Genomic DNA, 21,711 nt, shown 5'->3' with positions numbered 1-21,711 from the left:
CAAGCTCGAGGACTGGCGTCAGACTGTCAGGAGCCTTCTGGAGATGGCTCCCAGACTAGGCCACTGTTAATGCTGTGCAGGAAGGCGTCTATTGGGGCAGTGCCTCCTACCCTGCCATTTCTCCCTCAGCAGGCCGGCAGCCCAGCTCTCCCTTGGCAGGTGCCCTCAGATCATAGGCCAGCCCTTCCCACAGGCCCAGCATGGAGGGAAGCTGAGGATTCATTTGGAGGAGGGCAGTGGTCCCGGCCTGTCCCCACCCCTTTCAGAACACCAGCCCCTCAACCGTAACTACCGAATTTTGTGGCCTGGGCCTGATGCCCCATCTTATCCACCAGCTAAGTTTGAAGGTAGAAGGGGAAGACTGTCACTGTCACAGGTTCAGCCCACAAGGTTCAGAGCTGTCTCAACATAGCCCAAGAGCCAAGCAGACTTTATTTCTGCAGTAATCCTGCTGGTCAGGGTGCATCACTCCTCTACACTCCAACCCTTCATGGCTGCCACAGTGGCTGCAGCTGTGGCTTGTGGCCAGCCACACTGTCAAGGTTCAGCGATGCTGCAGTCATAGCAGAAGTTGAAGTTGGTGGGGGGTGGGGGCACAGGGGGTGGCCGCTCAGGGATGGGCACATTCTCCAGCTCCAACAGACGCAGCTTGGTCTCCATGCTCAGCAACTGCTCCAAGTCCAGCCGTGTCTGCTCACTGCCCATGGGACTGCCCAGCAGGGCGTTCAGCCCATCCGTCCACAGGGAGAACTGGGGGTAGCACAGAGCTGTGAGGGCCTGCCCATCTGCCTCCCCTGCCCACCTGCCGACCTCAGCCTGGTGGACACTCACCTCCCGCTTGGAGGGGGCAATGAAGTTGAGGTATGCCTCCTCCTCCCCGTGGTCATAGCTGACCGAGAAGGCCAACTCATAGAGGTCCTGGGGAAGCAAGAGAGAGGGACACTGAGCAGAGGACAGGGCAGGCAGGGGCAGGCAGGAAGGAGCCCCCTGGCCTGCTGCACCCACCTTATTCTGCTTCCCGGAGCCCTTCTCCCGGACATGGGGGCAGTCCTTGCCTGTCAGGAGCACCCTCATGTCGGCCACAGGGACTGTAGAAAGAAGGCTGGGCTGAGCACTGTGGCCCAGGCAGCCCCAGGGCTCAGGGCAGTCTTGGGAGGGCAGGTGTCGAGCCCCCACCCGTGCCCGCCTTACGTTGCTCGGGCAGACTCTCCAGGGCAGGCGGGCTGGTGCCCTCCTCCACGTCTCCATACTGCAGCACCTTGTGATTGGGGGACAGGCAGCAGAACCACAGCTTGTCTATATGGAGAAAGGGAAGAGGGCCGGGGCACTGAGAGGTCCTGACCCAAAGCCAGCCACCCTCTGCCCACAGCCTACCACCCGCCCCCAGCCCTTGCCCACTCAGAGACCCTGGCGCCGCCGGCTGCTGATCTTGTGGAAGAACGTCCCCTCACAGAGGTGGAGCAAACGCTGCTGGCGGATCAGGCCCATGAGCTCTGGCTTCAGCTTCTCCCGCAGCTCCCTGGTAGAGGGGTGTCACTGAGCACATCCAACCTGGGGAGTAGCCCAGGGGACACCAGGGAAGGTGGGGCTAGGGGTGGGGATCCATCACCCCAAACTCACAGTATAGGGGGAGCCAGTGTGCCCTCCTGGTGCAGCCGTTCAGTCTGCCGCAGCCGCAGCACTTCCCCATACGTGAGTGCATTCACCTTGGTTCGGAAGAGCTCCAGGGAGGTGGGCTTCAGGGCCAGCGTTCGGGCCAGCTGCTCCCGCACCACCTGCATGACCTGGAGCCGCCCGAGCTCAGCTGGCCCTGAAGCACCCAGATCAACCCCTTGCCCTGGCCCACCCCAGCTCCCACCCCACCTACCTTGTCGAAATCCTCCTGTGTAGCCCGCATCTCCTTCCAGGTCTTATTCAGCAGCTGGATACCCACACAGAAGAGCTCATGGAAGCTCTGGTCTTGGCCAAAGAACATGGGTGAGAAGTCTTGGGCTGTCTCGGAGCCTGGAGCGGGGGGGCAGGAGGGGCTCAGGGAGAAAGTGCATGCAGCCCCTGGCCCTCTCTGCCCTTCCGTCCCCTGCTCCTGGCCACACTGTGCCCTGTCCAGGCCACTCACAGGGCTCCCCGATGCGTAGCAGTTCACAAAGCAGCACCGTCAGGTGGATGCTGCCCCGGGCAAAGGGGCACTCGTGCTTGTCCTCGCGGCTGCTGTTCTCCAACACAAACTGGCAGGGGCAGAGAATGGGGCGAGGAGTCATGGCCAAGCCCTTGGGGACCCTGCCTGGGGAATGTTGCCACTCTCTACCCTACCCTGTCACCGACCCGGCTGTACGCGCTAGGCGAATTTCTGGAGAAGTACAACATGTTGTCCAGGGCCAGCAGACCGGGGGGCACGCGTTCCAGGTCCTGTGCTGGGTTGCTATTCTGGGTGAAGGGGGCACAGGCTGTTCAAGAAGGGCCACAGTCCCCTAGAACAACAGCCCTGGGCTGAGGCAGGGGTGGGGAGTTGGTTAGGGGACACTCACAGAGAAGCCTAGTTTGCGGAACTCTCGGGCACAGAGGGAACGTCGCCGGTCAGCACTCAGCCCAGCACCCAAAGACTCCCCCTCTGCCTCAAAGGCAGCCTGGCGTAGAACCTGCAGCTGCTCCCGCTGCTCCTGGGGTCAGTGCAGGTGGTCGGGGAGGGGATCATGATTATAGATTCAAGGCCAAGCTCCAAGCCACCCCTACCTTGTCCTCACCAAAGACACATACCTGGCTGTAGGGGTCCAGGGGTGTTCTCATGCGCGCCTCCAGCAGCCCCAGCGTGAGGGCCTGCAGTACGTACAGGTGATGAGCCATTTCATCGCCCATTGGTACCGCACTGTGGATGATGTTCTGTGGGAGAGCCAGTCTCTGGTGTGAGTGAGGACTCACGGGGAGGGAGGAGTGGAGTGGTCTCCCTGGCCCACCACTTCCTACCTTGTAGATGAACTGGCGAAGGTTTTTCTGCCAGAGGTAGTCAAGCATGTGCTGAGGGGATGGAAAGGGGACTTAGATGATTTCTCCCCAGGGTGGGCACTGCCCACAGGGTGCTGCCCCCATCCAGCCACCGATCAACACTCACCTTGCGTTCTACAGGGCTGGCCCCCTGCAGCAAGGCTGTCAGCAGGGCCATGGCCTTGGTTTGCAGCTGCTGGTTCATCCTATGGCAAGAAGAGGGCTCAGCAGAACATTTAGGGTCCAGCCCTGCTCCCTGCATCTGGACCCCATCCCCAGAAGCTTACACCTGTAGGTGCACCAGTAGCCTATCCAGGGGCACCTCGCTCTTGACCAGCTGGCCCAGGGCCGGGCTGCTCAAGGTCACGCTCTCCAGCAGCCCAAGGGCCAGGGGCGGCACAGAGGCATCCATGAGGTTCATGTTCACGTAGCACACCACCTTTAAGGGACAGAGGTATCACCACCTCACCCCCATGGAAGGCTGGGTCTACCACTGCCCCACTGCTCCACTGCTCACACCTGCTGTCCTGCGAAAGCTCACCCACCTTCCTCACAAAGGGGATGGTCAGCGTCTCCCAGGACACCACACCGTGCTCCATGAGCTCCGAGAAGGCCCTTAAGCTGAGGGCCAGCACCTCCCCTAGGCTGGGGGGGACATCGGGCTGAGCAGGACCAGACCAGGACCAGAAAGCCCCACCCTCTCCCCCAGCCCACACATCCCTGTGCTCACTCATCCCCATCCTCAATGATCGTGCCTAGTCTCTCAAGACCATTACGGCTGATGACCTCCCTGGCAAAGGTCATGTCCGAGGCCAGTGGGACGAGGCACCTCAGGGCTTCCCGGCGCCCTTCACGATTCTCACTCTGCAGCCCACCCAACAGCTGCTCAGCCTCAAGATCCTGGCAGGGGCGGAGCAGGAGCAGCAGTGAAGAGGCTGGGCAAGGTAAGGGTGGGACCTGGAAGTGTGTGGCCCTGGGTGTCCACTAGATGGTATGAGGCGGGGCTGGGATGGGGGCCTCTGAACCTGGGGCAGAGGGGCAGGGAAGGGAAGGGCGGGCTGGGAGGGACAGTACTGGGGCCGTGCTGAGGCACAGGATGCTGCCATTCTTGATCTCTGCGCGGTTCTGGAGAAGACAGCAGAAAAAGCACCGAGGTCAGGGAGGCCTCTGAGGACTAATCAACTGGGGTGTCAGTGAGGGCGGCTGGGGTCAGCAAAAGATCATATTCCACTAGTGGGATGAAGAGCCGGAGACATCAGGGCCAGGTTGGGGGGACTCACATTTTCGGTGATGTATCTCCCGTGCCCATCTGCAAACTGCAGAGCGTAGCGCTCAGAGTGCGTCAGGCTCCACCTGCGGGGCACAAGGCTCAGCGAGGCCAGCAGGGGGTGCCGCCCCTCCTGCCCTACCGCCCTTCGCAGGCCCTGGCCCGGCAGTACTCACGCGTCACACACCTCCTTCAGCACAGCGGCCAGGGGCTTCGCCTGCAAGTGGAGCAGTCACTCTGGGCCGGGGGCAGGGAGGAATGGGGAGGAGCCTGGGAAGAGGGGTGGGGCTGAGGGCCAGGGGGCGACGGGGAGGTGGGATGGCGGGACAGATAGAGGCGGGAGCAGCCGGGTGACCTGGTCCAGCTGGATAAGCTGCGGGATGGCGTCACGCATCTGGACAGCAATCTTCACCACGTTCCGCGGAGGAGCCATGGTCCAGCCAAGGTGTGGGTGCCTGCACTTTCTGTAGACTGTGCACCTGCGGCCAAGGGCGCACCTAGTCTGGGGCCCCTGGGGACAAGGAGCTCGTCCCCCTTTCCGATACCTGACCCCGGTGTCCCTCAATCACGACCCAGGCTGCGGCTCAAGGCCGGGCAACGCGGCCTTCCCAAGGGAGCAAGACTAGTTCCGGGTTGGAGTCCGGGGGTAGGAAGGTAGGGCGGCTCCGTCTGCCCTGCCCCGCGGAGGTGGCCCCGCCCTATACCAAGGTGCGTCAGGTTGGGGCGGGGAGGGCAGGCTACTGGAGGCCTTCCCACCTCCAGTTCCAGCAAGGTGACCCACCCAGTCCCACCACCAATCCACAGTCCTAAGGAGAGTCCCAAAAGAACCACATCAGAGGTAGCCTTAGGCATGGTTTTTATTTACTTAGACACTGTACAAATATTACAATTTCCTTTTGCTGCAAAAAGTATAAAAATAATCTTTATATAGGAATCCATTTGTTACTGTAAATCTTTCTAAATCTCTGCAAATGGCTCTAAATGAGGGTAAATGAATAAGCAGAAATGAAGAGGAAGTTATGGGGCAGCAGGAGGTCCAGCCAATCCTCAGGGCTGGACCACCCAGACTCCTCACCAGAGACCTCTGTTCCTTCTTGGTAGCCATCCCCACTACCTGCAGGTTCTAGGGCTAAAGGCCCAGAGGAGTCATGTGAGAGGGCCAGGAGGTGCTGGAGGGTCAGGGGTAGGGGACAGTGAAGGAAGCTAGGGGTGGTGCTGACATGTGCCCAGCTCCACCCAACCCTTCCCTCCTAGGGGAAGGAGCTGGCACATGAGCAAGATAGTGAGGCTGGACAAGCTGCCCTATGGGGGCGGAGGATGATGGTTGCTCTTCGGTTCTGTGCCACTGGGTGGCAGCTGAGCCTGGGCTTGGGAAGGCCGCAGAAAAGGAGGAACAAACACTTTTGCTCCACAGTGGTGGGGGCTGAGCCCCATTCCCCTGCTCTTCGAGCACAGTAGAAGTGCCAGCGTAGGAGCAGGAGCTGTGGCCAGAACTGCGCAGTGAGGGGAGGCTGGAGAAGCCAGGTTTCTGTGGCTCTCAAGCTGTGTAGGGGTCAGGTTGGGGAGGTCCCCAGGCAACCCCCAAGTCAGTCTGGGTCCCAGCCACACAGGCATGTCCTTGTCAATCAGAGGTTGAGAACAGGCACATCAAAGAGGTCACAGACACCTTCACTCTCATCCAGGTTGTAGATGTAATCGTGGTCTCCAGGGGGTGGAGAAAGACGGAGCAGGGGGGCAAACACTGCAGAGAACACTAGGCTCAGGCTTAGGCCAGGGACCCCCAAGCAATAGCCCAACCCCAGCCCATACCCACTCCCACCTTCCAGGGCCACCCACCTTCTGAGGACATCAACTCCTCCAGCAGCTCTGAGCTCATGCACTCTGGGAATGGAGAGAACTCAGTTACTAATATTCCAGTTCCCACCTCTCCACCCACCAAAGCCCAGGAAAGGAAACCCCACCCGCCTATCAGGAACTTCACCCTTTGTCCCAGTTATCATAACATCACAAGGTCCTCAAAAGGGCAAAAAAACAGCCCTAGGACCCAACAAGCTGTGTCCTTTACCCTAGCCCCAGGAAGGAATGCAGCAGCCTACCTCGTGTGGGATCAAAGATTTCTGACAGCTCTTTGGGGAGTTCCAAAACTGAAAAACAAGAAAGCCATACTCAGGGCTCAGAAGTCCAGCTTGGTCCCACTACATCCCCCTGCCTTCCTCAGATCCTACACCACCCACCCTGAGACTCCACACAGCCGAGGAGACGTAGGGCCTGCCTAGGCCAACCTGGCACTGTTGGCCTCACTTGCTAAACTGGAATTCCTCAGGACCGAGCCCAGGGTATCAAAGGCCCACTGCAAGTGATTGGTACAACTTTTCTACCTCTGAAAGGCCACAGAAGAGCAACAGACTTCCTTCCCTTTCTGGGCTGAGCATGTACACCCTGTCTGATAGAAGGTACCCCATCTGTCCCATCCTTGCTGAGTACCTGATCTGTGCAAGACTCAGAGACCAGACCCTGGGTCAGGTCAGCCGGCAGAGGTGGTGGTGCTACAGGGTGATGACTTCACTACAAATCTCTGGTCAGGGGATTTGCAGTGAAGTCCCCTGGACACAGGGGAAGCAGAAGAAAATGCAACTAGAGAGGACCATGAGGGATTTCACATGCCAAGCTCAGGAGCTCAGATCTTATCTGGTGGCCCTCAAGGAGCCATTAAAGGTACTTTTGCAAACACAGAAATGCCACATTTCTGTCAGGCCTGCATTTCAGAAAGATCATTTGTCAGGTAAAGAGAAAGATCCTGAAGAATCCAGTACAGAGGTGGCTAGGGGTCATCCTGAGTGCTGAGGATACCAGAGGATAAGAGGGGACATCTGGGACAGACCTTGCTGAGCTGACATGGGGTGAGCAGCAGAAGGAGGAGGGAGGAGATGGAATTAGAGTGAGAGCCAAGGGTCAAGCCTGGACAACTAGAGCCAACGGTAGGGTGCACAGAGGTGGAAAGCAAGCTTCAGAAGGAAACTGAGTTCAGTCGATGACAGGCGGGAATAAAGTGTCCATTGTATGTTCAGAGGATGGCAGCTGGACACCAAAGTGTGCAGACTGGGAAAAGATCTAGGCCAGGCAGTGGTTGGGAATTCGTTCACCCAGAGCTGCAGCCATCTCCAGGAGTGGAATGGGACAGAAACCTCGAAAGCACCAATGTTTAAGGATGTGCCAGGAAGAGTTCAAAAAGAAGCCAGTGAGGTAGGAGAGCCAAGAGCTGACATCATTAAAGCCTAAGAAAAAAGAACATTGACGTGAACCAAGAGAGCACCAGGCAAAACACGCTGGAGAGCTGTTGGGCTTGGCAAGCCTTCGGCAGCTTCTCAAGTGCACCACTGGCTGGGCGTGGTGGCTCACACCTATGAGGTGGGTGGATCACCTGAGGTCAAGAGTTCAAGAACAGCCTGTCCAAAATCAAGAAACCCCGTCTCTACTAAAAATTCAAAATTAGCCGGGTGTGGTGGCACATGCCTATAGTCCCAGCTACTCAGAAGGCTGAGGCAGGAGAATCGCTTGAACCCAGGAGGCAGAGGTTGCAGTGAGCCGAGGACACACCATTGCACTATATCCTGGGCAACAAGAGCGAAACTCCATCTCAAAAATAAATAAATAAAATAAAATAAATAAAAAGGTGGTACTGCTATAACACTGGGGCTACAGAGTGACTGCTCCAACCTGAAAGGTGACTAGGAGATCAAAATGTGGAATGGAGATTACTTTTTCAAGGTGTGCAGAGAGAAAAGAGACAGAGAAGATGAGAGAAAGTGATAGAAGTGTCAATTAGTGAGACGAGAATGGTGCTCCAAGGGGTGGCAGGAAGGGCTGAAGAGAGGGCAAGGAGTTCTGTGCTAGCCCAGGACGGGATACTAGAGAGGGCATCAGCACTGCCCCAGAGGTGCTGGCAGAGAGTTCTGGTCCGGCAAGGTTGACAGGAGCTAGGTTCCATCCCCAATTGTGTTTCTGACCTAGGGCTGGACTGAGACTGGACTCTGCCCCTGGGAGGAAGGTACTCACCACCTGTGGGGTCTGCCTTGATGGGCTCAAAGGAGTCAGAAGGATTGGGTCCAGATGAACTGCTGCTGTTACTGCTACTGCTGCTGCTGTTACTGCTACTGCTGCTGCTGCTGTCCAGCAAGGCAGAAGACTGCAGTGGCCGGGTGTCCAGTGCTGTCGGGCCCAGTGGGAATGAACTGAGCTCAGCACTGTCTTTGCTATCAGTTCCAGGGCCGCCACTCACTGCAATGACAGCCCCCGAACCTAGTCACACAAGGTCAGGAAGAGGTTATTGAATCTGGCTGGCCCCACAGCCAGGAGGACCACAAGCCTGGTTCTCAGACTCATGGAGAATTAGGCATTGTCAGTCGCCCCAGAGGAGGCAACCTGGAAATCAGTCGCTATAGGAGACAGGGGCACCAGACCTATGGAAAGAGACTAATGGACAACATGTCTGCTGTGACCCTCCTTCAAGATGGGCTACCAGGGCAATGGAGGTGGGGGGACTGCCACCAGCAATGTCCCTTTCCCAGAGTCAGAGGTTCCCTGTTAAAAAAAAGTCCCATTCAGCCAGGTGCGGTGCCTCAGGCCTGTAATCCTAGCACTTTGGGAAGCTGAGGTGAGCAGATCACGAGGTCAGGAGTTCAAGACCAACCTGGCCAACATGGTAAAACCCCATCTCTACTAAAAATACAAAAAATTGGCCATGCATGGTGGCATGTGTGTGTAATCCTAGCTACTCAGGAGGCTGAGGCAGGAGAATCACTTGAACCCAGGAGGTGGAGGTTGTGGTAAGTGGAGATCAAGCCATTGCACTCCAGCCTGGGTGACAGAGCAAGACTCCATCTCAAAAAAGAAAAGAAAGGCCCATTCAATTAACGAGGCATAGTGGCATGTGCCTGTAATCTCAGCTATTCAGGAGGCTGAGGCAGGAAAATCACTTGAACTCAGGAGGCAGAGGTTGCAGTGAGCCAAGATCATGCCACTGCACTCCAGCCTGGGCAACAGAACGAGACTCCATCTTAAAAAAAAAAAAAGCCCCATTCAGGTGGGCTCGGTGGTTCATGTCTATAATCCCAGCACTTTGGGAGGCCAAGGTAGGTGGATCATTTGAGGTCAGGAGTTGAAAACCAGCCTGGCCAACATGGTGAAACCCCATCTCTACTAAAAGTACAAGAATTAGTCAGGTGTGGTGGTGGTCACCTGTAATCCCAGCTACTCGGGAAGCTAAGGCAGGAAAACTGTTTGAGCTCAGGAGGTGGAGGTTGCATGAGCCAAGATAGCACCATTGCACTCCAGCCTGGCATTGCATTCTAGCCTGGGCTCCATCTCAAACAGCAAGGCTCCATCTCAAACAAACAAAAAAACCTCATTTGTTACCATAGCAAAGGAAGGCTAGATAGAGGTCAGGAAAAGGACAGTCCCTAATCTGAAGAGTCTCTTCCAACTCTGCATGTGGCATTCCACAACACAGAGCTACTGCCTCTTAGGACCCTGTCACAAGCTCCCATGGTGCCTCACCTGTGATCTCAGCTGCTGGGCTGGCCATCCCCTGGACTTCTGTGCTACCAGGGAAAGGAGTAGGAGTGAGCTGAGGACTATTTGGACGTGAGGCTTCCTGGGAATGAGCAAGGGCAGGCTTGGGCCCAGGTGGAGGCGTAGAAACAGCAGGTGGGCTCTGGAGCAGATCTTCAGGTGGTGGCACAGGCACAGCCACAGGGGGTGAGCTCCATGCCTCCTTGTTCACCAGCAGAACCTCAATGGGACCACTCACACTCTTCAGGTGAATCTGGTATTTCTTCTGCCCATTGAGACCCTAGAGATGGGTGGCAAGGGATGGGAGATGGGTAGAATTGGAAGCACGCTTGTGGTCCTGACTCCTGCCCAACTCTTGAGTCAGGACCACAGTATCCTCTCCCACCCAGGCTGCCCATCCTCCCAGATAACCCCGAACTCCAGGCCTCCCCCTACCTGCCCCACCCGGGACTTATCAGACTCCACAGCCAGCACCCGCCCTCAGCTGACCCCGCCTGCCTAGGCTAAGCACCCACCTCTGGGATGGGCACCTCCAGGCTGGTGCCTGATGGGGCCCGGATGGCCAAGAGGGTATCTCCTAGAATGACAGAGAATGGGTCAGAGCCCATAGGCTAAATCTGAGCTGGGAACAGAGGTGCCTGCCTTTTGGAGCAAGGCAGGAGATCATAGTCTCTGAGGGGCTAGTCAGTGGGTCTCACCAATCCCCTACAGTGGCTGAGCAGAACTAAAGCTCTTCTCTTTCTGAGGGTCAGTAACCAGGAAATCTGAGTTCAAGTATGTGGAGTGAAAGATCACTGGCCACAGGCACCTCACTCCACCAATGGCTGATCCCTAGGTGAAGGTGTTCTAGCCAAGGCCAACATCCCTTTCCCATGACCAGCCTTGGGGATGCAAGATGGAGAAGAAACACATCTGTAGGGCACAGTGGCTCAGGCCTATAATCCCAGCACTTTAGGGGCTCAAGCCAGTTAGACAGCTTGAGCTCAGGAGTTCAAGACCAGCCTGGGCAACATAGCGAGACCTTGTCTCTTTAAAAAAAGAAAAAGGAATAGATCCTGTATTCACAATACAAGTAAATAACAGGTTGGAAGTGGGCACCCCCATACCCTGCATACGAGCACGTAAGAGTCTGCACACAAGCAAATACACACATATCCTCTCTCCCCCTCTTCTCCCTTGTGCCTCTGTCATGCCCAAGAAGCCAAATCCAGGTAACAGTGCATATGGGAACAAACCCAGGGACTCACTCCAAAATTCCTGTACCCTCTCAGTACAGCTGACCTCCACAGGGTCCCAGTGCCCCTCAGACAGAAGACTTACCCTGCCTGGGTCCTCTTTGAGCAGGCCCCAGAAACCCTCTTGAGAGACACTCAAGAGACAGTGTCTCCTGAGACACTGAGCCCAGTGCCCCAGCCCACCCCCTTGTCCCTACCCAGGCTCTGCTCACCAGCAAAGCATCTGCAGATGTCCTCATGAGTGACGTAGGCCAAAGTGTGAGGGTTAAGGAGAATGGCCCTATGGTGACAGACGGCAGACTACAGAGAAGACCCAACTCTTTAGCCAAAGTCTGACACATAGGCCCTCGGAGAAAGTTCTGGGGACTGGGGTCCACCTGGGGAGGGATCACAGGCTAAGACTGGGAAGGGGCTCTGAGGAGGGAGCCTGAGGTTGGGACACGGCTAGGGGCTACAGGACAAGCTCCCAAGAGGGAGAGGGCTCAGGGCAAGTTGAACCAGAGGGCCCCTTGCCCACTCGCCACAGCAGAGACCGTCAGGAGGATATCAGCTGTTCTGCACGTCCTCTGTGACATTCCGGATGCTCTGCTGCACCCACACCTTGTGCTGGTCTAGTTCTTGCTCCCGCTGTTGCAGCTCCTCGATCTCTGCCTTGAGCTCAATCAGCTTGTCGGCAATCTCCCGGGTATTGCAGCCAGGCCCCACACCCCTGAGCCCAGGGAGTGGGGCCAAGAGGAACTGCTGAGAACTCTGGGTCCCACGGCCCCTGCTTTCTTCCACATCCTCCACCCCACACCCCTGACACTTCTGGGTGGGAGACTCTACTACCCTCCCACTATCCCCACTCACTTCCACTGGATGCTGTTCTTGGACTTTTTCTCGATCAGTCCGATACCTTCCAAAACATTGGTAATGTCATAAATCCGCCGCTTCTGGCGTACAGCTAGGGTGTCAGCTGCCTGGCAGACAGAATAGAGAATGATCAGCTCCACTCTCGGGTGTACCCCCAGCCACCCTGAGACGTGGTCTGGGAAGGGAGTAACCTGGGTTCCAACCCTGTAGTGCCTCTCAGGTGCTACTGCAGCTCAGGACCGCAGGGTGAGAAGAGACCTGGCGCACAGCCCTGAACTGGTGTTCTGAAGCTCTTCTCCCAGCCAGCCAGGAAGGGCCACGAGGACAAACACCTGCAGCCCCGAGCCTGGCCCATAGCTGTCGCTCAATGGCCTCGGCTGAATGAATGAAAGATCCCCCGGCCTCTCTCCTGTGAGAAAGCACACGATGGCGGCCAGCTCTCTGAGGACCCGGCCTGGCCGCCCCCGGGGTTCCCGCTACCGGCTCAGGCCTTGTCCACCACCCCGCCTTGTCGTCCCTTAGCCCGGGCCGCACCAGCTTGAGGTCAAGCACGCCATCCTTGGCCTCCTGCAGAAGCGACACGAACTTGGTGGTGAGTAGTCCCAGGCTCTTTTCGTGCCGGCTTGGAGTGCCCGGGGGCGGCGGCGCCTGTGGCCCGGCCTCCGCCATCTCACCCGCCCGCCGCCTCCCCTCAGCCAGGCCAGGCCGGCGCCGCCGCCACTTCCGCTTCCGTTCCTGCCCTCCTAGCCGCCGGAGCCAGAGTCGTTTCTTCCGCTTCCGCCGCATGTCCCTTCTAGGGAACGCGGCGCTATTTTTGTCTGAAGGCGCAGCCGCAAAAGTTTAGGGACCATTAGCAAATGTCCAGCCGCCTAATAAGACGAAAACTACTTAGGTATACCGGGAGTTGAGGATGAAGTTGGGGAGGAATGAGGAGGATGTCAGTTGGCAGCCCTGGCAGTAGAGAAAGGGGCGCCATCGGAACTTTCCTTGCCAATTTGCCCCAACATCACCAACTCTGTGCAGTACCCATCTCGGGAGAGGAGACCACACTACCCAACTAACCCAATCTGTTCCCTCAAACCTGTTCCTTTTTTTTGTTTGTTTTCCTATTTATTTAGAGACGGAGTCTCGCTCTGTCACCAGGCTGGAGTGCAATGGTGCAATATCGACTCACTGCAACCTCCCCTCCCGGGTTCAAGTGATTCTTCTGCCTCAGCCTCCCGAGTAGCTGGTACTATAGGCACGCACCACCAAGCCCAGCTAATTTTTGTTATTTATATATATATATATATTTACATATATGTAATTTACATATATATACGGGTATATCTATAGAGAGAGTTTTTTTTTTTTTTTTTTTGATACGGATCTTCGCTCTCGTCACCCAGGCTGGAGCACAATGGCACAATCTCAGCTCATCGCAACCTCTGCCTTCCGAGTTGAAGCGATTCTCCTGCCTCAGCCTCCCAAGTAGCTAGGTTACAAGCCCACACCACCACACCTGGCTAATTTTGTATTTTTAGTCGAGATGCGATTTCTCCATGTTAGTCAGGCAGGTCTCACTCAAACTCCTGACCTCAGGTGATCCACCCACCTTGGCCTGCCAAAGTGTTTGGATTACAGGCGTGAGCCACCTCGCCCGGCCATTTTGTTATTTTTAACATTGTTGTTTCTTTCAGGTCAGGTTCTCTGGGAAATGGGACTCATTTTGCAGCAAGTTTGTTGGTGATCCACACCTGTTTTTTGAGGTAGGGTCTGAATTTGTTTGTTGCCCAGGCTGGAGGGCAGTGGCAGGATCAATGCAGTCTCAGCTTCCTGGGCTTAAGCAATTCTCCCACCCCAGCCTCCCAAGTAGCTGGGACCACAGGCATGCACCACCACATCTGGCTCGCTTATTTTTAGTTTGCTTTTGTTTTTGTTTTTCAGTCGGAGTCTCTCACTCTGTTGCCCAGGCTGGAATGCAAGGGCACAATCGGCTCACTGCAACCTCCGCCTCCTGGGTTCAAGCAATTCTTCTGTCTCAGCCTCTTGAGTAGCTGGGATTACAGGCACCTGCCACCACACCCAGCTAATTTTTGTATTTTTTAGTAGAGACCGGGTTTTACCACGTTGGTCAGGCTGGTTTCAAACTCCTGACCTTGTGATCCGCCCACCTTGGCCTCCCAAAGTGCTGGGATTACAGGCGTGAGCTTCTGCACCCAGCCGTTATTTTTAGTTTTTGTAGAGATGAGGGGCTCACTATATGGCCCAGGCTAGTCTCGAACTGGTGGGCTCAAGTGATCCTCCCACCTCAGCCTCCCACAATGCTGAGATTATAGGCGTGAGCCATCGCACCTGGCCAGGATCCACATCTTTAAGGGAGTAAAACAAGCAGAATTGGGCAGATGCAATTATAGCCCTTGGAGAGATGCGATTATATTATAGGCCTCAGCCTATCCCACTGGGACGTCTGAAACTGGGCAGCACTACTGAAGGGTTCATGTTCACGAGATGGTACCATGCCTTTGCAACCGAATATTGACTGAGAGACTCAGTGGTGTGACCTCAGCAGCCCACACTCCTCGCATTTGGAGAATGAGTGCCTCTGTCCTGAAGGGTGGATTTGGGTGGTGGACTGAACATCCACTAAATTATTACCACCTTGTAGTCCCTTTCCTGGGTCCCTGTAATTCTCAAGATAAACATAGCTGCCCAGTTGTGGTGACTCGTACCTGTAATCCCAAAACTTTGGGAGGCTGAGGGAGGCAGATCGCTTGAGCTCAGGAGGCTGCAGTGAGCTATGATGGTGACACTGTACTCCAGACTTGGTGACAGATCGAGACGCTGTCTAAACAAAAAAGATAAACACACTTTTCATGACCCTATCCTCCCACCCCCGACCACACCCCTCTTTACAACAGCCTGTCACCTCTCACTTCTCCGGAGAGGTACACACCCTCCTCAGAGTCAGGTCAACACAGTTTCCATCCTGTGATGTTGACGTCATCTTCATTCATATCTGCACACTGCCCACCACCCCAGGTTGAGGCCAAGTCTAGCAAATCCCTGTCTCCTGTCCTGAGCACTAAGAGGTTCTGGGTGGGCTGGTCAAGACTTGTTGATCACAAGTACATCCCGCCCACCCCTGCTCAGGGAAGTGGCGCCCAGCCCTCCCCACCCTCCATGCAAATGCTTTTTCCTGTTGGGAATAAAATGCCAGAGACTCAGCTTCCTTCCTTTCTGTCAGTGGCCTTGGGGAGGGAGGAGCCTTGGTGGGAAAAAGGGGCTTCTGGGCTGGGGAGTGAGAGAAAGACTTCCTTGGGGAGAGGAATTCAGCTGCACGCTGGAGTCAGCTGGAGTCACATAGGCCCTGTGAGCAAGTGGCAGGCGTGCCCAGCTCCATCGGGGGAGAGGGCTGTTCTCAAGGTCAAGGTCATTTGGGAAGGGCGAACTGGACGCCTGATCAAATCTGGTAAGTTCTGTACCAAATTGTCCTGTGCAGCTCAGAGCAGGACCAGGTTCCAGTTGAGGCCTGTGCCCACCCTGTCTCACTTGGCATCTGCAGGGGCATAACTGGGAAACCTAGCAGGCAAAGCCTCCCAGGTGCCCACTGCATCACACCTCCTCCCTCTCATTTCCTGAGAGTACCAGGAAGAACCTCCTTCCTCCTTCTCAGAAGGGCCTAGACAGAGGCAGCAGCTCAGAGGGGCATCTACTCTGCCTGCTTGCCCCGGGCCCACCTCAGCCCCGGCTCCTCCAGGCCCGCAATGGACTCAGCAGCCAAGGATGAAATGCGGCCCACGTTGTCCCCTGGTATGAACCTTCTAAGTGGGCTGGGGGAGGAATGATGGCAACAAAGATGGGACTGGCTGGGTGTGGTGGCTCACACCTGTAATCCCAGCAATTTGGAAGGCCGAGATGGGTGGATGACCTGAGGTCAGGAGTCCAAGACTAACTTGGCCAACATAGTGAAACATGTCTCTACTAAAAATACAAAAACTAGCTGGGCATGGTGGCACACGCCTATAATCCCAGCCCCTCGGGAGTCTGAGGCTGGAGAATCACTTGAACCCTGGAGGCGGAGGTTGCAGTAAGCTGAGATCACCCCATTGCACTCCAGCCTGGGCAACAGAACGAGAATCCACCTCAAAAAATAAATAAAAAGAAAGATGGGACTGGGGGCATTGGGCCCTCCCCCTCCCTGACTGACATGGCTGCCCAGGCTCTTCCTGCCCAGGGCCTGAGTGGCCGGAGCAGGAGCGGGCAGAGCAGCTAGCCCGGGGTGCAGCGCTCAAGTGGGCCTCGGGCATCTTCTACCAGCCGGAGCAGCTGGCCAGGCTAGGCCAGTACCGCAGCCGAGAGGTGCAGCGTACCTGCTCTCTGGAAGCACGCCTCAAGGTGGGCATGGAGCAGGGTTGGGTGGGTGCTGGGACTGTGCTGCAGGGTTGGCCAGGCCTCACTGGCTCCATCTCTCCACAGTCAGTGATGCAGTCATACCTGGAAGGCGTGCAGACTGGTGTGTGGCAGCTGGCCCGGGCCCTTGAGGCCGTGAAGGAAACCCGGGAAGCCCTGAGCCAGGCTCGTGGGTTGCTCCAGGGCATGTCCCAGGCCTCACAGCCCCTACAGCCCCTACGGGAGCAGGTTGCCCAGCACAAGCAACTGCAGGCCCTGTCTCAGTTGTTGCCTCGGCTACGGGCAGGTGAGATGCAGGGACCCTAGGCCTCAGTCTCTGACTGTCGGTCCACAAACACACATTCCTGACCAAAGGGCTGGGGCACTAGATGGGGAACTGTATAGAGCAGCACACTAGGGACCTTCCAGAGAGTAGCCCAGGCTGCCCATGGCCTATGAGGCAGGGTGCAAATCGGCTCATCCTGGGGTTCCCAAGCGTGGGATGCTTGAGTTGGGACAGACACCCAGTCACATGACTCTGGCCACCTGCTTATCAATATATTGAAACTCTTCCCTAACAGAGTGGCTGAGTGACTACTGGCAGGGCCCCTCGATTTCCCCTGCCTTCCCTCCAGGATCCTCAGCCTTTTTGTGTTCCATGAGTTCATGTGTTGACCTCTGGCCCACCTGGCCTCTAGGACATTGCCAAGATCCTCTTAGATTGGCCAGTACTCTACTGGTTATTTTTTTATTTGTGGTTTTTTTACATGTCTTTTTTTTTTTTCTTTTTTTAACTTTTTGAGAGGGAGTCTCGCTCTGTCGCCAGACTGGAGAGCAGTGGCTGGATCTTGGCTCACTGCAACCTCTACCTCCCGGGTTCAAGCAATTCTCCTGCCACAGCCTCCCGAGTAGCTGGGACTACAGGTGTGTGCCACCACGCCCGGCAAATTTTTGCATTTTTAATAGAGACAGGGTTTCACCATGTTGGACAGGACAGTCTCAATCTCCTGACCTTATGATCTGCCCGCCTTGGCCTCCCAAAGTGCTGGGATTACAGGCATGAGCCACTGCGCCGGGCCTATTATTATTATTTTTTTGAGACAGAGTTTCACTCTTGTTGCCCAGGCTGGAGTGCAATGTTGCGATCTCAGCTCACTGCAGCCTCTGCCTCCCAGGTTCAAGCGATTCTCCTGCCTCAACCTCCTGAGTAGCTGGGATTACAGGCATGCACCACCACACCCGCTAATTTTGTATTTTTACTGGAGATAGGGTTTCTCCATGTTGGTCAGGCTGGTCTTGAACTCCCTACCTCAAGTGATCTGCCCATCTCAGCCTCCCAAAGTGTCGGGATTGCAGGCATAAGCCACCTTGCCAGACCGTTTTGTTTTTTGTTTTGTTTTGTTTTTTGAGACAGAGTCTTACTCTGTCGCCCAGGCTGGAGTGCGGTGGTGCAATCTCGGCTCACTGCAACCTCCACCTCCCAGGTTCAAGTGATTCTCCTGCCTCAGCCTCCTGAGTAGCTGGGATTACAGGCACCTGCCACCACACCTGGCTAATTTTTGGAGTTTTAGTAGAGGTGGGATTTCACTATGTTGGCCAGGCTGGTGTCAAACTCCTGACCTCAAGTGATCTGCCCACCTCAGCTTCCCGAAGTGCTGGGATTACAGTGTGAGCCACTGTGCCCAGCTTTACTGATTATCAAATATTTTATACATCACCCCAGCCCTGGGCCTCTGTATCCCCTGCTATAGACATTGAGGCAGTGGGAAGGCTGAGACCCAAGGCTGTCTCCTTTTCATCCTGATTAGTGCCAGCTGCAGTGGCCCACACAGAGATCCTGATTGATGCCCAACAGTTCTTGGAGGCATATGTGAGCCTTCGGGAGCTGGAGCAGCTGCGAGAGGATACATGGGCACTCCTGGGAGTCCTGGAGTTGCCAGTCTTCCAGGGGCTGGACCTTCTGGCTGAAGCACTGGGCCAGGCTGTGGAAGCAGCTGCAGGGACTGCAGGGAAGCTGGCACGGGAGGACCCAGCCCTTCTGGTGGCTGCTGTGCGTGTGGCGGAGGTAGAGACTGGACGAACAACCGCCTTAGGCCAGGCCCCCCGGGACTGGCGGCAGCGCTGTCTGCAGGCATTACAGGAGGGTCTGGAGCGGGCCCACTTCGGGTCACCTCTGCTGCCTGTACCAGGGGCCCTAGCAGAGTGGCTGGAGGCTCTGCGAGTGGCTCTGCCAGTTGAGTTGGCCACAGCTGAGGCACTAGTGGTGCCTTGCTGCCCACCACACTACAACGTGGTCCAGCTATGGGCCTACACCCTGCACAGTGGCCTGCGCCGCAGCCTGCAGCACCTCCTTACAGGGCCTGAGCTGGGAGCTGCTGATGCCTTCACCTTGCTACACTGGGCACTGCATGTGTACCTAGGGTCAGTGCCCTTGGGGCAGTGGGACCTGGGGGATCAGAGGCTGGGGCTTGGTGTGACACCAGGCCATCCATCCCCAGGCAGGAAATGATGGGGAGCCTAGAGTTGGGGCCTGAGGCTGATGTGTCCCAGCTGGAGCCTCTCCTGACCGTGGAGAACATTGAGCAGCTGGAGGCAACATTTGTGGCCAATGTCCAGGTGAATAGTTGGGTCACAGGTCCAGAGAAGCCCTATTTATCCACTGTTGGCCTTCTGCAGAGTCGAATGTGTACCTAACTCCGGCAGGGTCAGAGTCCTGCTACATTCCTTTGCCCCTGGCCCCTTCCCCCAGGCAAATGTGGCCCAGTGGCTGCAGAACGCACTGGATGAGGAGGTAGCTGAGTGGGGCCGGAAGCAGGAGCCCAACACAGACTCGTCTGGCTCCTATTACTCACCATTGCCAGCCATTGTGATGCAGGTAGGCTGGAAATGGCCAGAAAGGCGGCAGCCTCCATGGAGCAAGGGGGAGGAGGGGAAGAGGGGAGGCTTTGCCAATGGCTGCTCATTTTTGCCTGCAGATCCTGGAGGAGAACATTCGTGTGGCCAGCCCGGTCAGTGAGTCACTGCAACGGCGGGTGCAAGGCATGGCACTGTCAGAACTGGGCGTATTCCTGAGGAGGTCTGCGGAGGCATTCACCCATTCCTGATCCCGATCCCTGCTCCCCAGGCAGCCCAAAGGGGGTCTGAGTGAATAAGACAGCACAGGGAAAGAGCTGTCAATCAAATACTTGGGTATCTTGGAGGTGGGACAGGAGTACCAGGGACTGGGGTTGTGGGGGTGCCAACATAGCAGCAAGTCCAGGAGCCACCTCTGCCCATTGCAGCTTCAGTGATGCTCTGATCCGATTCTCCCGAGACCACCTCAGGGGGGAAGCAGTGGCCCCTCATTACGTGCCCTACTTACTGGCCACCCTCAACCACCAGTTAGCACTCAGGTACCAGAAGGCCCCCAGGGAGCCCCACCTTCCCTAACCCCCTATTGAGTATCTATTTTGCATGGACCCAGCCCACACTAGGACTGTAGGGAGTTTGGAGTCACATCGCCTCGGGGGTTCCAATTTTAGTTCTGCTGATTTCTAGCTGTGTGACCTGGGATGAGTTACCTAATCTCTCTGAATCTCACTTTTCTCAGTATTATGTGGGTACTAATGGAATATTCTGAGAATCACATTAGATAACATGCACAGTGTCTGGCACAGTATCAATTGTTCATTCATCCAGCAAATATTTATCAAGGGACGACTCTGTGCCAGTAATGTCTGGGGTAACAGTTGAGTGCACACGCACACGCACACGCGCGCACACACACACACACACACACTTCACTTGGGTAATGTGTTCTTTTTGGTGGGGATAGGAGGACAAATTAGTGATGATTTTTACTTCCTCCTCACTGGGATAGTGAGGAAATGAGGAAACAGAAACCGAAAGAATGTTTTGCTCAAGGTCGCACCGCGAATTAAAGGCAGGTCCCACTGGGCTGCGTCGTTTGTAGCTCGCGGAGCGCCTGCCTCCCAGCCCTGGTCCTTGCCTGAGACTAGAAGTGCAAGGAGCCGTTCTTCTCGCTCCCTCCCGCCAAACACTTACCCCACAAGGTGGCGCCCGAGGGGTTGGACCGTCGAGGGCCATGCGGGCCTTGGCCTTGGTCCTGAAGCCGTAGTTTTGCTCCGTCCAGCTCCTCAGTGTCTGTCCTGCAGCTGGACGGGGCGGCTTCAGGGGCCTTGGCTCCAGTGGAAGCTGCGCTGGACGATTTGCAGAGGAGGATCTGCCGCTTGGTGTTGGAGGCGCTGCTGGCGGAGCTCCAGGTGAGGCCTTCTTCAGGTCGGCATCGGAATAGGAGGTGCAGAGGTGGCGGTACAGCATAAGTACAGGGGTCTCCGCGGCAATGACAGGTCTGGACCATTTCCCCAGACCTTGTTTGCGGCTCTGCCCTCGCGCCGGTGGCTGTCGAGCCCTGAGCTGCTAGAAAGTGTGTGCAAACGGACGGAGCGCTTCTGCCGGGACTTCTGGCGCGTGCGGAACCCCATGGTTCAGGTGCGTTGGGGGAAAAGGCTGGGGAAGGGGTGGCGCAGGTGAGAGAGGCGACCTGCACCCGCCTGATCTGATTACCTCCCGCAGGTGCTGCTGGCTGAGGCCGAGCGCGCTGTGGTGCTCCAGTACCTGCGCGCGCTGATGCAAGGCCGCCTGGTGTGCCGCGGAGCCGACGAGAGGACCCAGGCGGCCGAGCGCCTGGAGCACGATGCTGCTCAGCTTCAGCAGCTTTTCCTCGGTTTGGTGAGAGCTTCTTGGGCGGGCAGACGGGGAGAGTCTCAGTGGTTGGGTGGGAGACGAGGGCCGGCCGAGACCCTACCCCGACGTGCTTAGGGCCTGGAGGAGAGCGCGCACTGCGCGCCGGTGCTGCTCGCCCTGAGGAAGCTGCTGAACCTCCACGACCCCGCGCTTCTGGGCCTGGAGGTGGCTTGCTTGCGGCAACAATTTCCCGACGTGAGGTGCGGACGGGGGTCGGGGAGGGAGGAGAAGCCGGAAGGGGGGCGAGGGCCGGGCTGACGCGCCCCTGTTGCCCGTGCAGCGAGGACCACATCTCCGCCCTCTTGGACCTGCGCGGGGGCTTGTCCCAAGAGCAGCGCCTGGCCGCGCTCAGCTTTCTGAAGGCTGGGCCGCCGCCCTCGCCCTGCGCTGACCGCCGAGCCCTCTTCAGTCTCGTGCCCGCACCCGCGCCTGCGTCGGCGTCCTGCCTGCGCTCGGGGTTCTGCGCCTGAGCCCCGCTGTCCGCGGAATAAACCACGGCTCCTGGACCCCTGAGTCTGTGTGTGTTGGAGAAGGGGGGAATGAAATAAAAGTGCCCGCGAAGGTTGGGGGAATCCCTGCACAGTGACACGCCTAAGGTATCCTGGCTCCCGTCCTGGTACACCAGCTGCGCCCCGCCTAGGCAGGCATTGGCCCTCTGTGCGGACTGCGTTTCCCGAGGTCGCGGACTAG

At 56.8% G+C, this 21,711-nt stretch overlaps 3 protein-coding genes across 19 annotated transcripts; 1 reads left to right on the top strand and 2 right to left on the bottom strand.

The window, feature by feature from the left end:
* Positions 1-403: 403 nt before the first annotated feature.
* On the bottom strand, positions 404-4,876 carry ELMO3 (engulfment and cell motility 3). 7 transcript variants are annotated; one of them, XM_002807756.6, is made up of 20 exons: positions 4,602-4,876; positions 4,423-4,463; positions 4,260-4,332; positions 4,054-4,104; positions 3,710-3,879; positions 3,525-3,624; positions 3,267-3,418; positions 3,107-3,185; positions 2,962-3,012; positions 2,755-2,877; positions 2,526-2,657; positions 2,323-2,424; positions 2,117-2,225; positions 1,868-2,004; positions 1,621-1,784; positions 1,407-1,519; positions 1,192-1,296; positions 1,006-1,088; positions 832-918; positions 404-750 (listed from the first exon to the last, which is right to left on the bottom strand). In XM_002807756.6, the coding sequence occupies exons 1-20, from the start codon at positions 4,677-4,679 to the stop codon at positions 538-540; spliced, it is 2,163 nt and encodes a 720-aa protein (XP_002807802.2). In that variant the 5' UTR covers positions 4,680-4,876; the 3' UTR covers positions 404-537. The 7 variants fall into 7 exon arrangements, with proteins under 7 accessions (XP_002807802.2, XP_078213536.1, XP_078213532.1 ...); XM_078357410.1 differs by having other exon boundaries at positions 4,434-4,463; positions 4,602-4,719; XM_078357406.1 differs by having other exon boundaries at positions 2,755-3,012.
* Positions 4,877-5,085: 209 nt separating this feature from the next.
* On the bottom strand, positions 5,086-12,620 carry E2F4 (E2F transcription factor 4). 3 transcript variants are annotated; one of them, XM_008986031.5, is made up of 10 exons: positions 12,439-12,620; positions 11,902-12,011; positions 11,600-11,761; positions 11,265-11,308; positions 10,333-10,394; positions 9,803-10,097; positions 8,303-8,545; positions 6,343-6,390; positions 6,083-6,127; positions 5,086-5,987 (listed from the first exon to the last, which is right to left on the bottom strand). In XM_008986031.5, the coding sequence occupies exons 1-10, from the start codon at positions 12,571-12,573 to the stop codon at positions 5,872-5,874; spliced, it is 1,260 nt and encodes a 419-aa protein (XP_008984279.3). In that variant the 5' UTR covers positions 12,574-12,620; the 3' UTR covers positions 5,086-5,871. The 3 variants fall into 3 exon arrangements, with proteins under 3 accessions (XP_008984279.3, XP_002761109.3, XP_008984280.3); XM_002761063.7 differs by having other exon boundaries at positions 8,303-8,524; XM_008986032.5 differs by having other exon boundaries at positions 8,303-8,455.
* A 2,566-nt stretch (positions 12,621-15,186) lies between these two features.
* On the top strand, positions 15,187-21,527 carry EXOC3L1 (exocyst complex component 3 like 1). Of its 9 annotated transcripts, none has more exons than XM_078357416.1 (14): positions 15,187-15,355; positions 15,560-15,696; positions 16,121-16,281; positions 16,363-16,582; positions 18,084-18,696; positions 18,774-18,891; positions 19,025-19,150; positions 19,251-19,351; positions 19,557-19,667; positions 20,408-20,537; positions 20,644-20,766; positions 20,851-21,006; positions 21,097-21,221; positions 21,302-21,527. In XM_078357416.1, the coding sequence occupies exons 2-14, from the start codon at positions 15,651-15,653 to the stop codon at positions 21,489-21,491; spliced, it is 2,220 nt and encodes a 739-aa protein (XP_078213542.1). In that variant the 5' UTR covers positions 15,187-15,355; positions 15,560-15,650; the 3' UTR covers positions 21,492-21,527. The 9 variants fall into 9 exon arrangements, with proteins under 9 accessions (XP_078213542.1, XP_078213539.1, XP_078213541.1 ...); XM_078357413.1 differs by having other exon boundaries at positions 16,106-16,281; XM_078357415.1 differs by having other exon boundaries at positions 15,535-15,696; positions 16,106-16,281.
* Positions 21,528-21,711: the final 184 nt, after the last annotated feature.

Source organism: Callithrix jacchus, chromosome 20 (genome assembly GCF_049354715.1).
Source record: "Callithrix jacchus isolate 240 chromosome 20, calJac240_pri, whole genome shotgun sequence".
Taxonomy (NCBI): Eukaryota; Metazoa; Chordata; class Mammalia; order Primates; family Cebidae; genus Callithrix; species Callithrix jacchus.
This window is presented reverse-complemented; position numbering and strand designations above follow the sequence as displayed.

Excerpts from the sequence above, each read along its gene's own strand:
- ELMO3 (XM_078357406.1), bottom strand. The coding sequence starts at position 4,679 with ATGGCTCCTCCGCGGAACGTGGTGAAGATTGCTGTCCAGATGCGTGAC. Across the intron at positions 3,625-3,709 it reads ATCATTGAGGATGGGGATGA|CCTAGGGGAGGTGCTGGCCC; the intron begins GTGAGCACAGGG and ends TGTCCCCCCCAG. Across the intron at positions 2,226-2,322 it reads CGCCTAGCGCGTACAGCCGG|TTTGTGTTGGAGAACAGCAG; the intron begins GTCGGTGACAGG and ends TGCCCCTGCCAG.
- EXOC3L1 (XM_078357413.1), top strand. The coding sequence starts at position 15,651 with ATGGACTCAGCAGCCAAGGATGAAATGCGGCCCACGTTGTCCCCTG. Across the intron at positions 16,583-18,083 it reads GTTGCCTCGGCTACGGGCAG|TGCCAGCTGCAGTGGCCCAC; the intron begins GTGAGATGCAGG and ends CATCCTGATTAG. Across the intron at positions 18,892-19,024 it reads CATTTGTGGCCAATGTCCAG|GCAAATGTGGCCCAGTGGCT; the intron begins GTGAATAGTTGG and ends CCCTTCCCCCAG.
- E2F4 (XM_008986031.5), bottom strand. The coding sequence starts at position 12,573 with ATGGCGGAGGCCGGGCCACAGGCGCCGCCGCCCCCGGGCACTCCAAGC. Across the intron at positions 12,012-12,438 it reads GCGTGCTTGACCTCAAGCTG|GCAGCTGACACCCTAGCTGT; the intron begins GTGCGGCCCGGG and ends TCTGTCTGCCAG. Across the intron at positions 5,988-6,082 it reads GGAGTTGATGTCCTCAGAAG|TGTTTGCCCCCCTGCTCCGT; the intron begins GTGGGTGGCCCT and ends TGTTCTCTGCAG.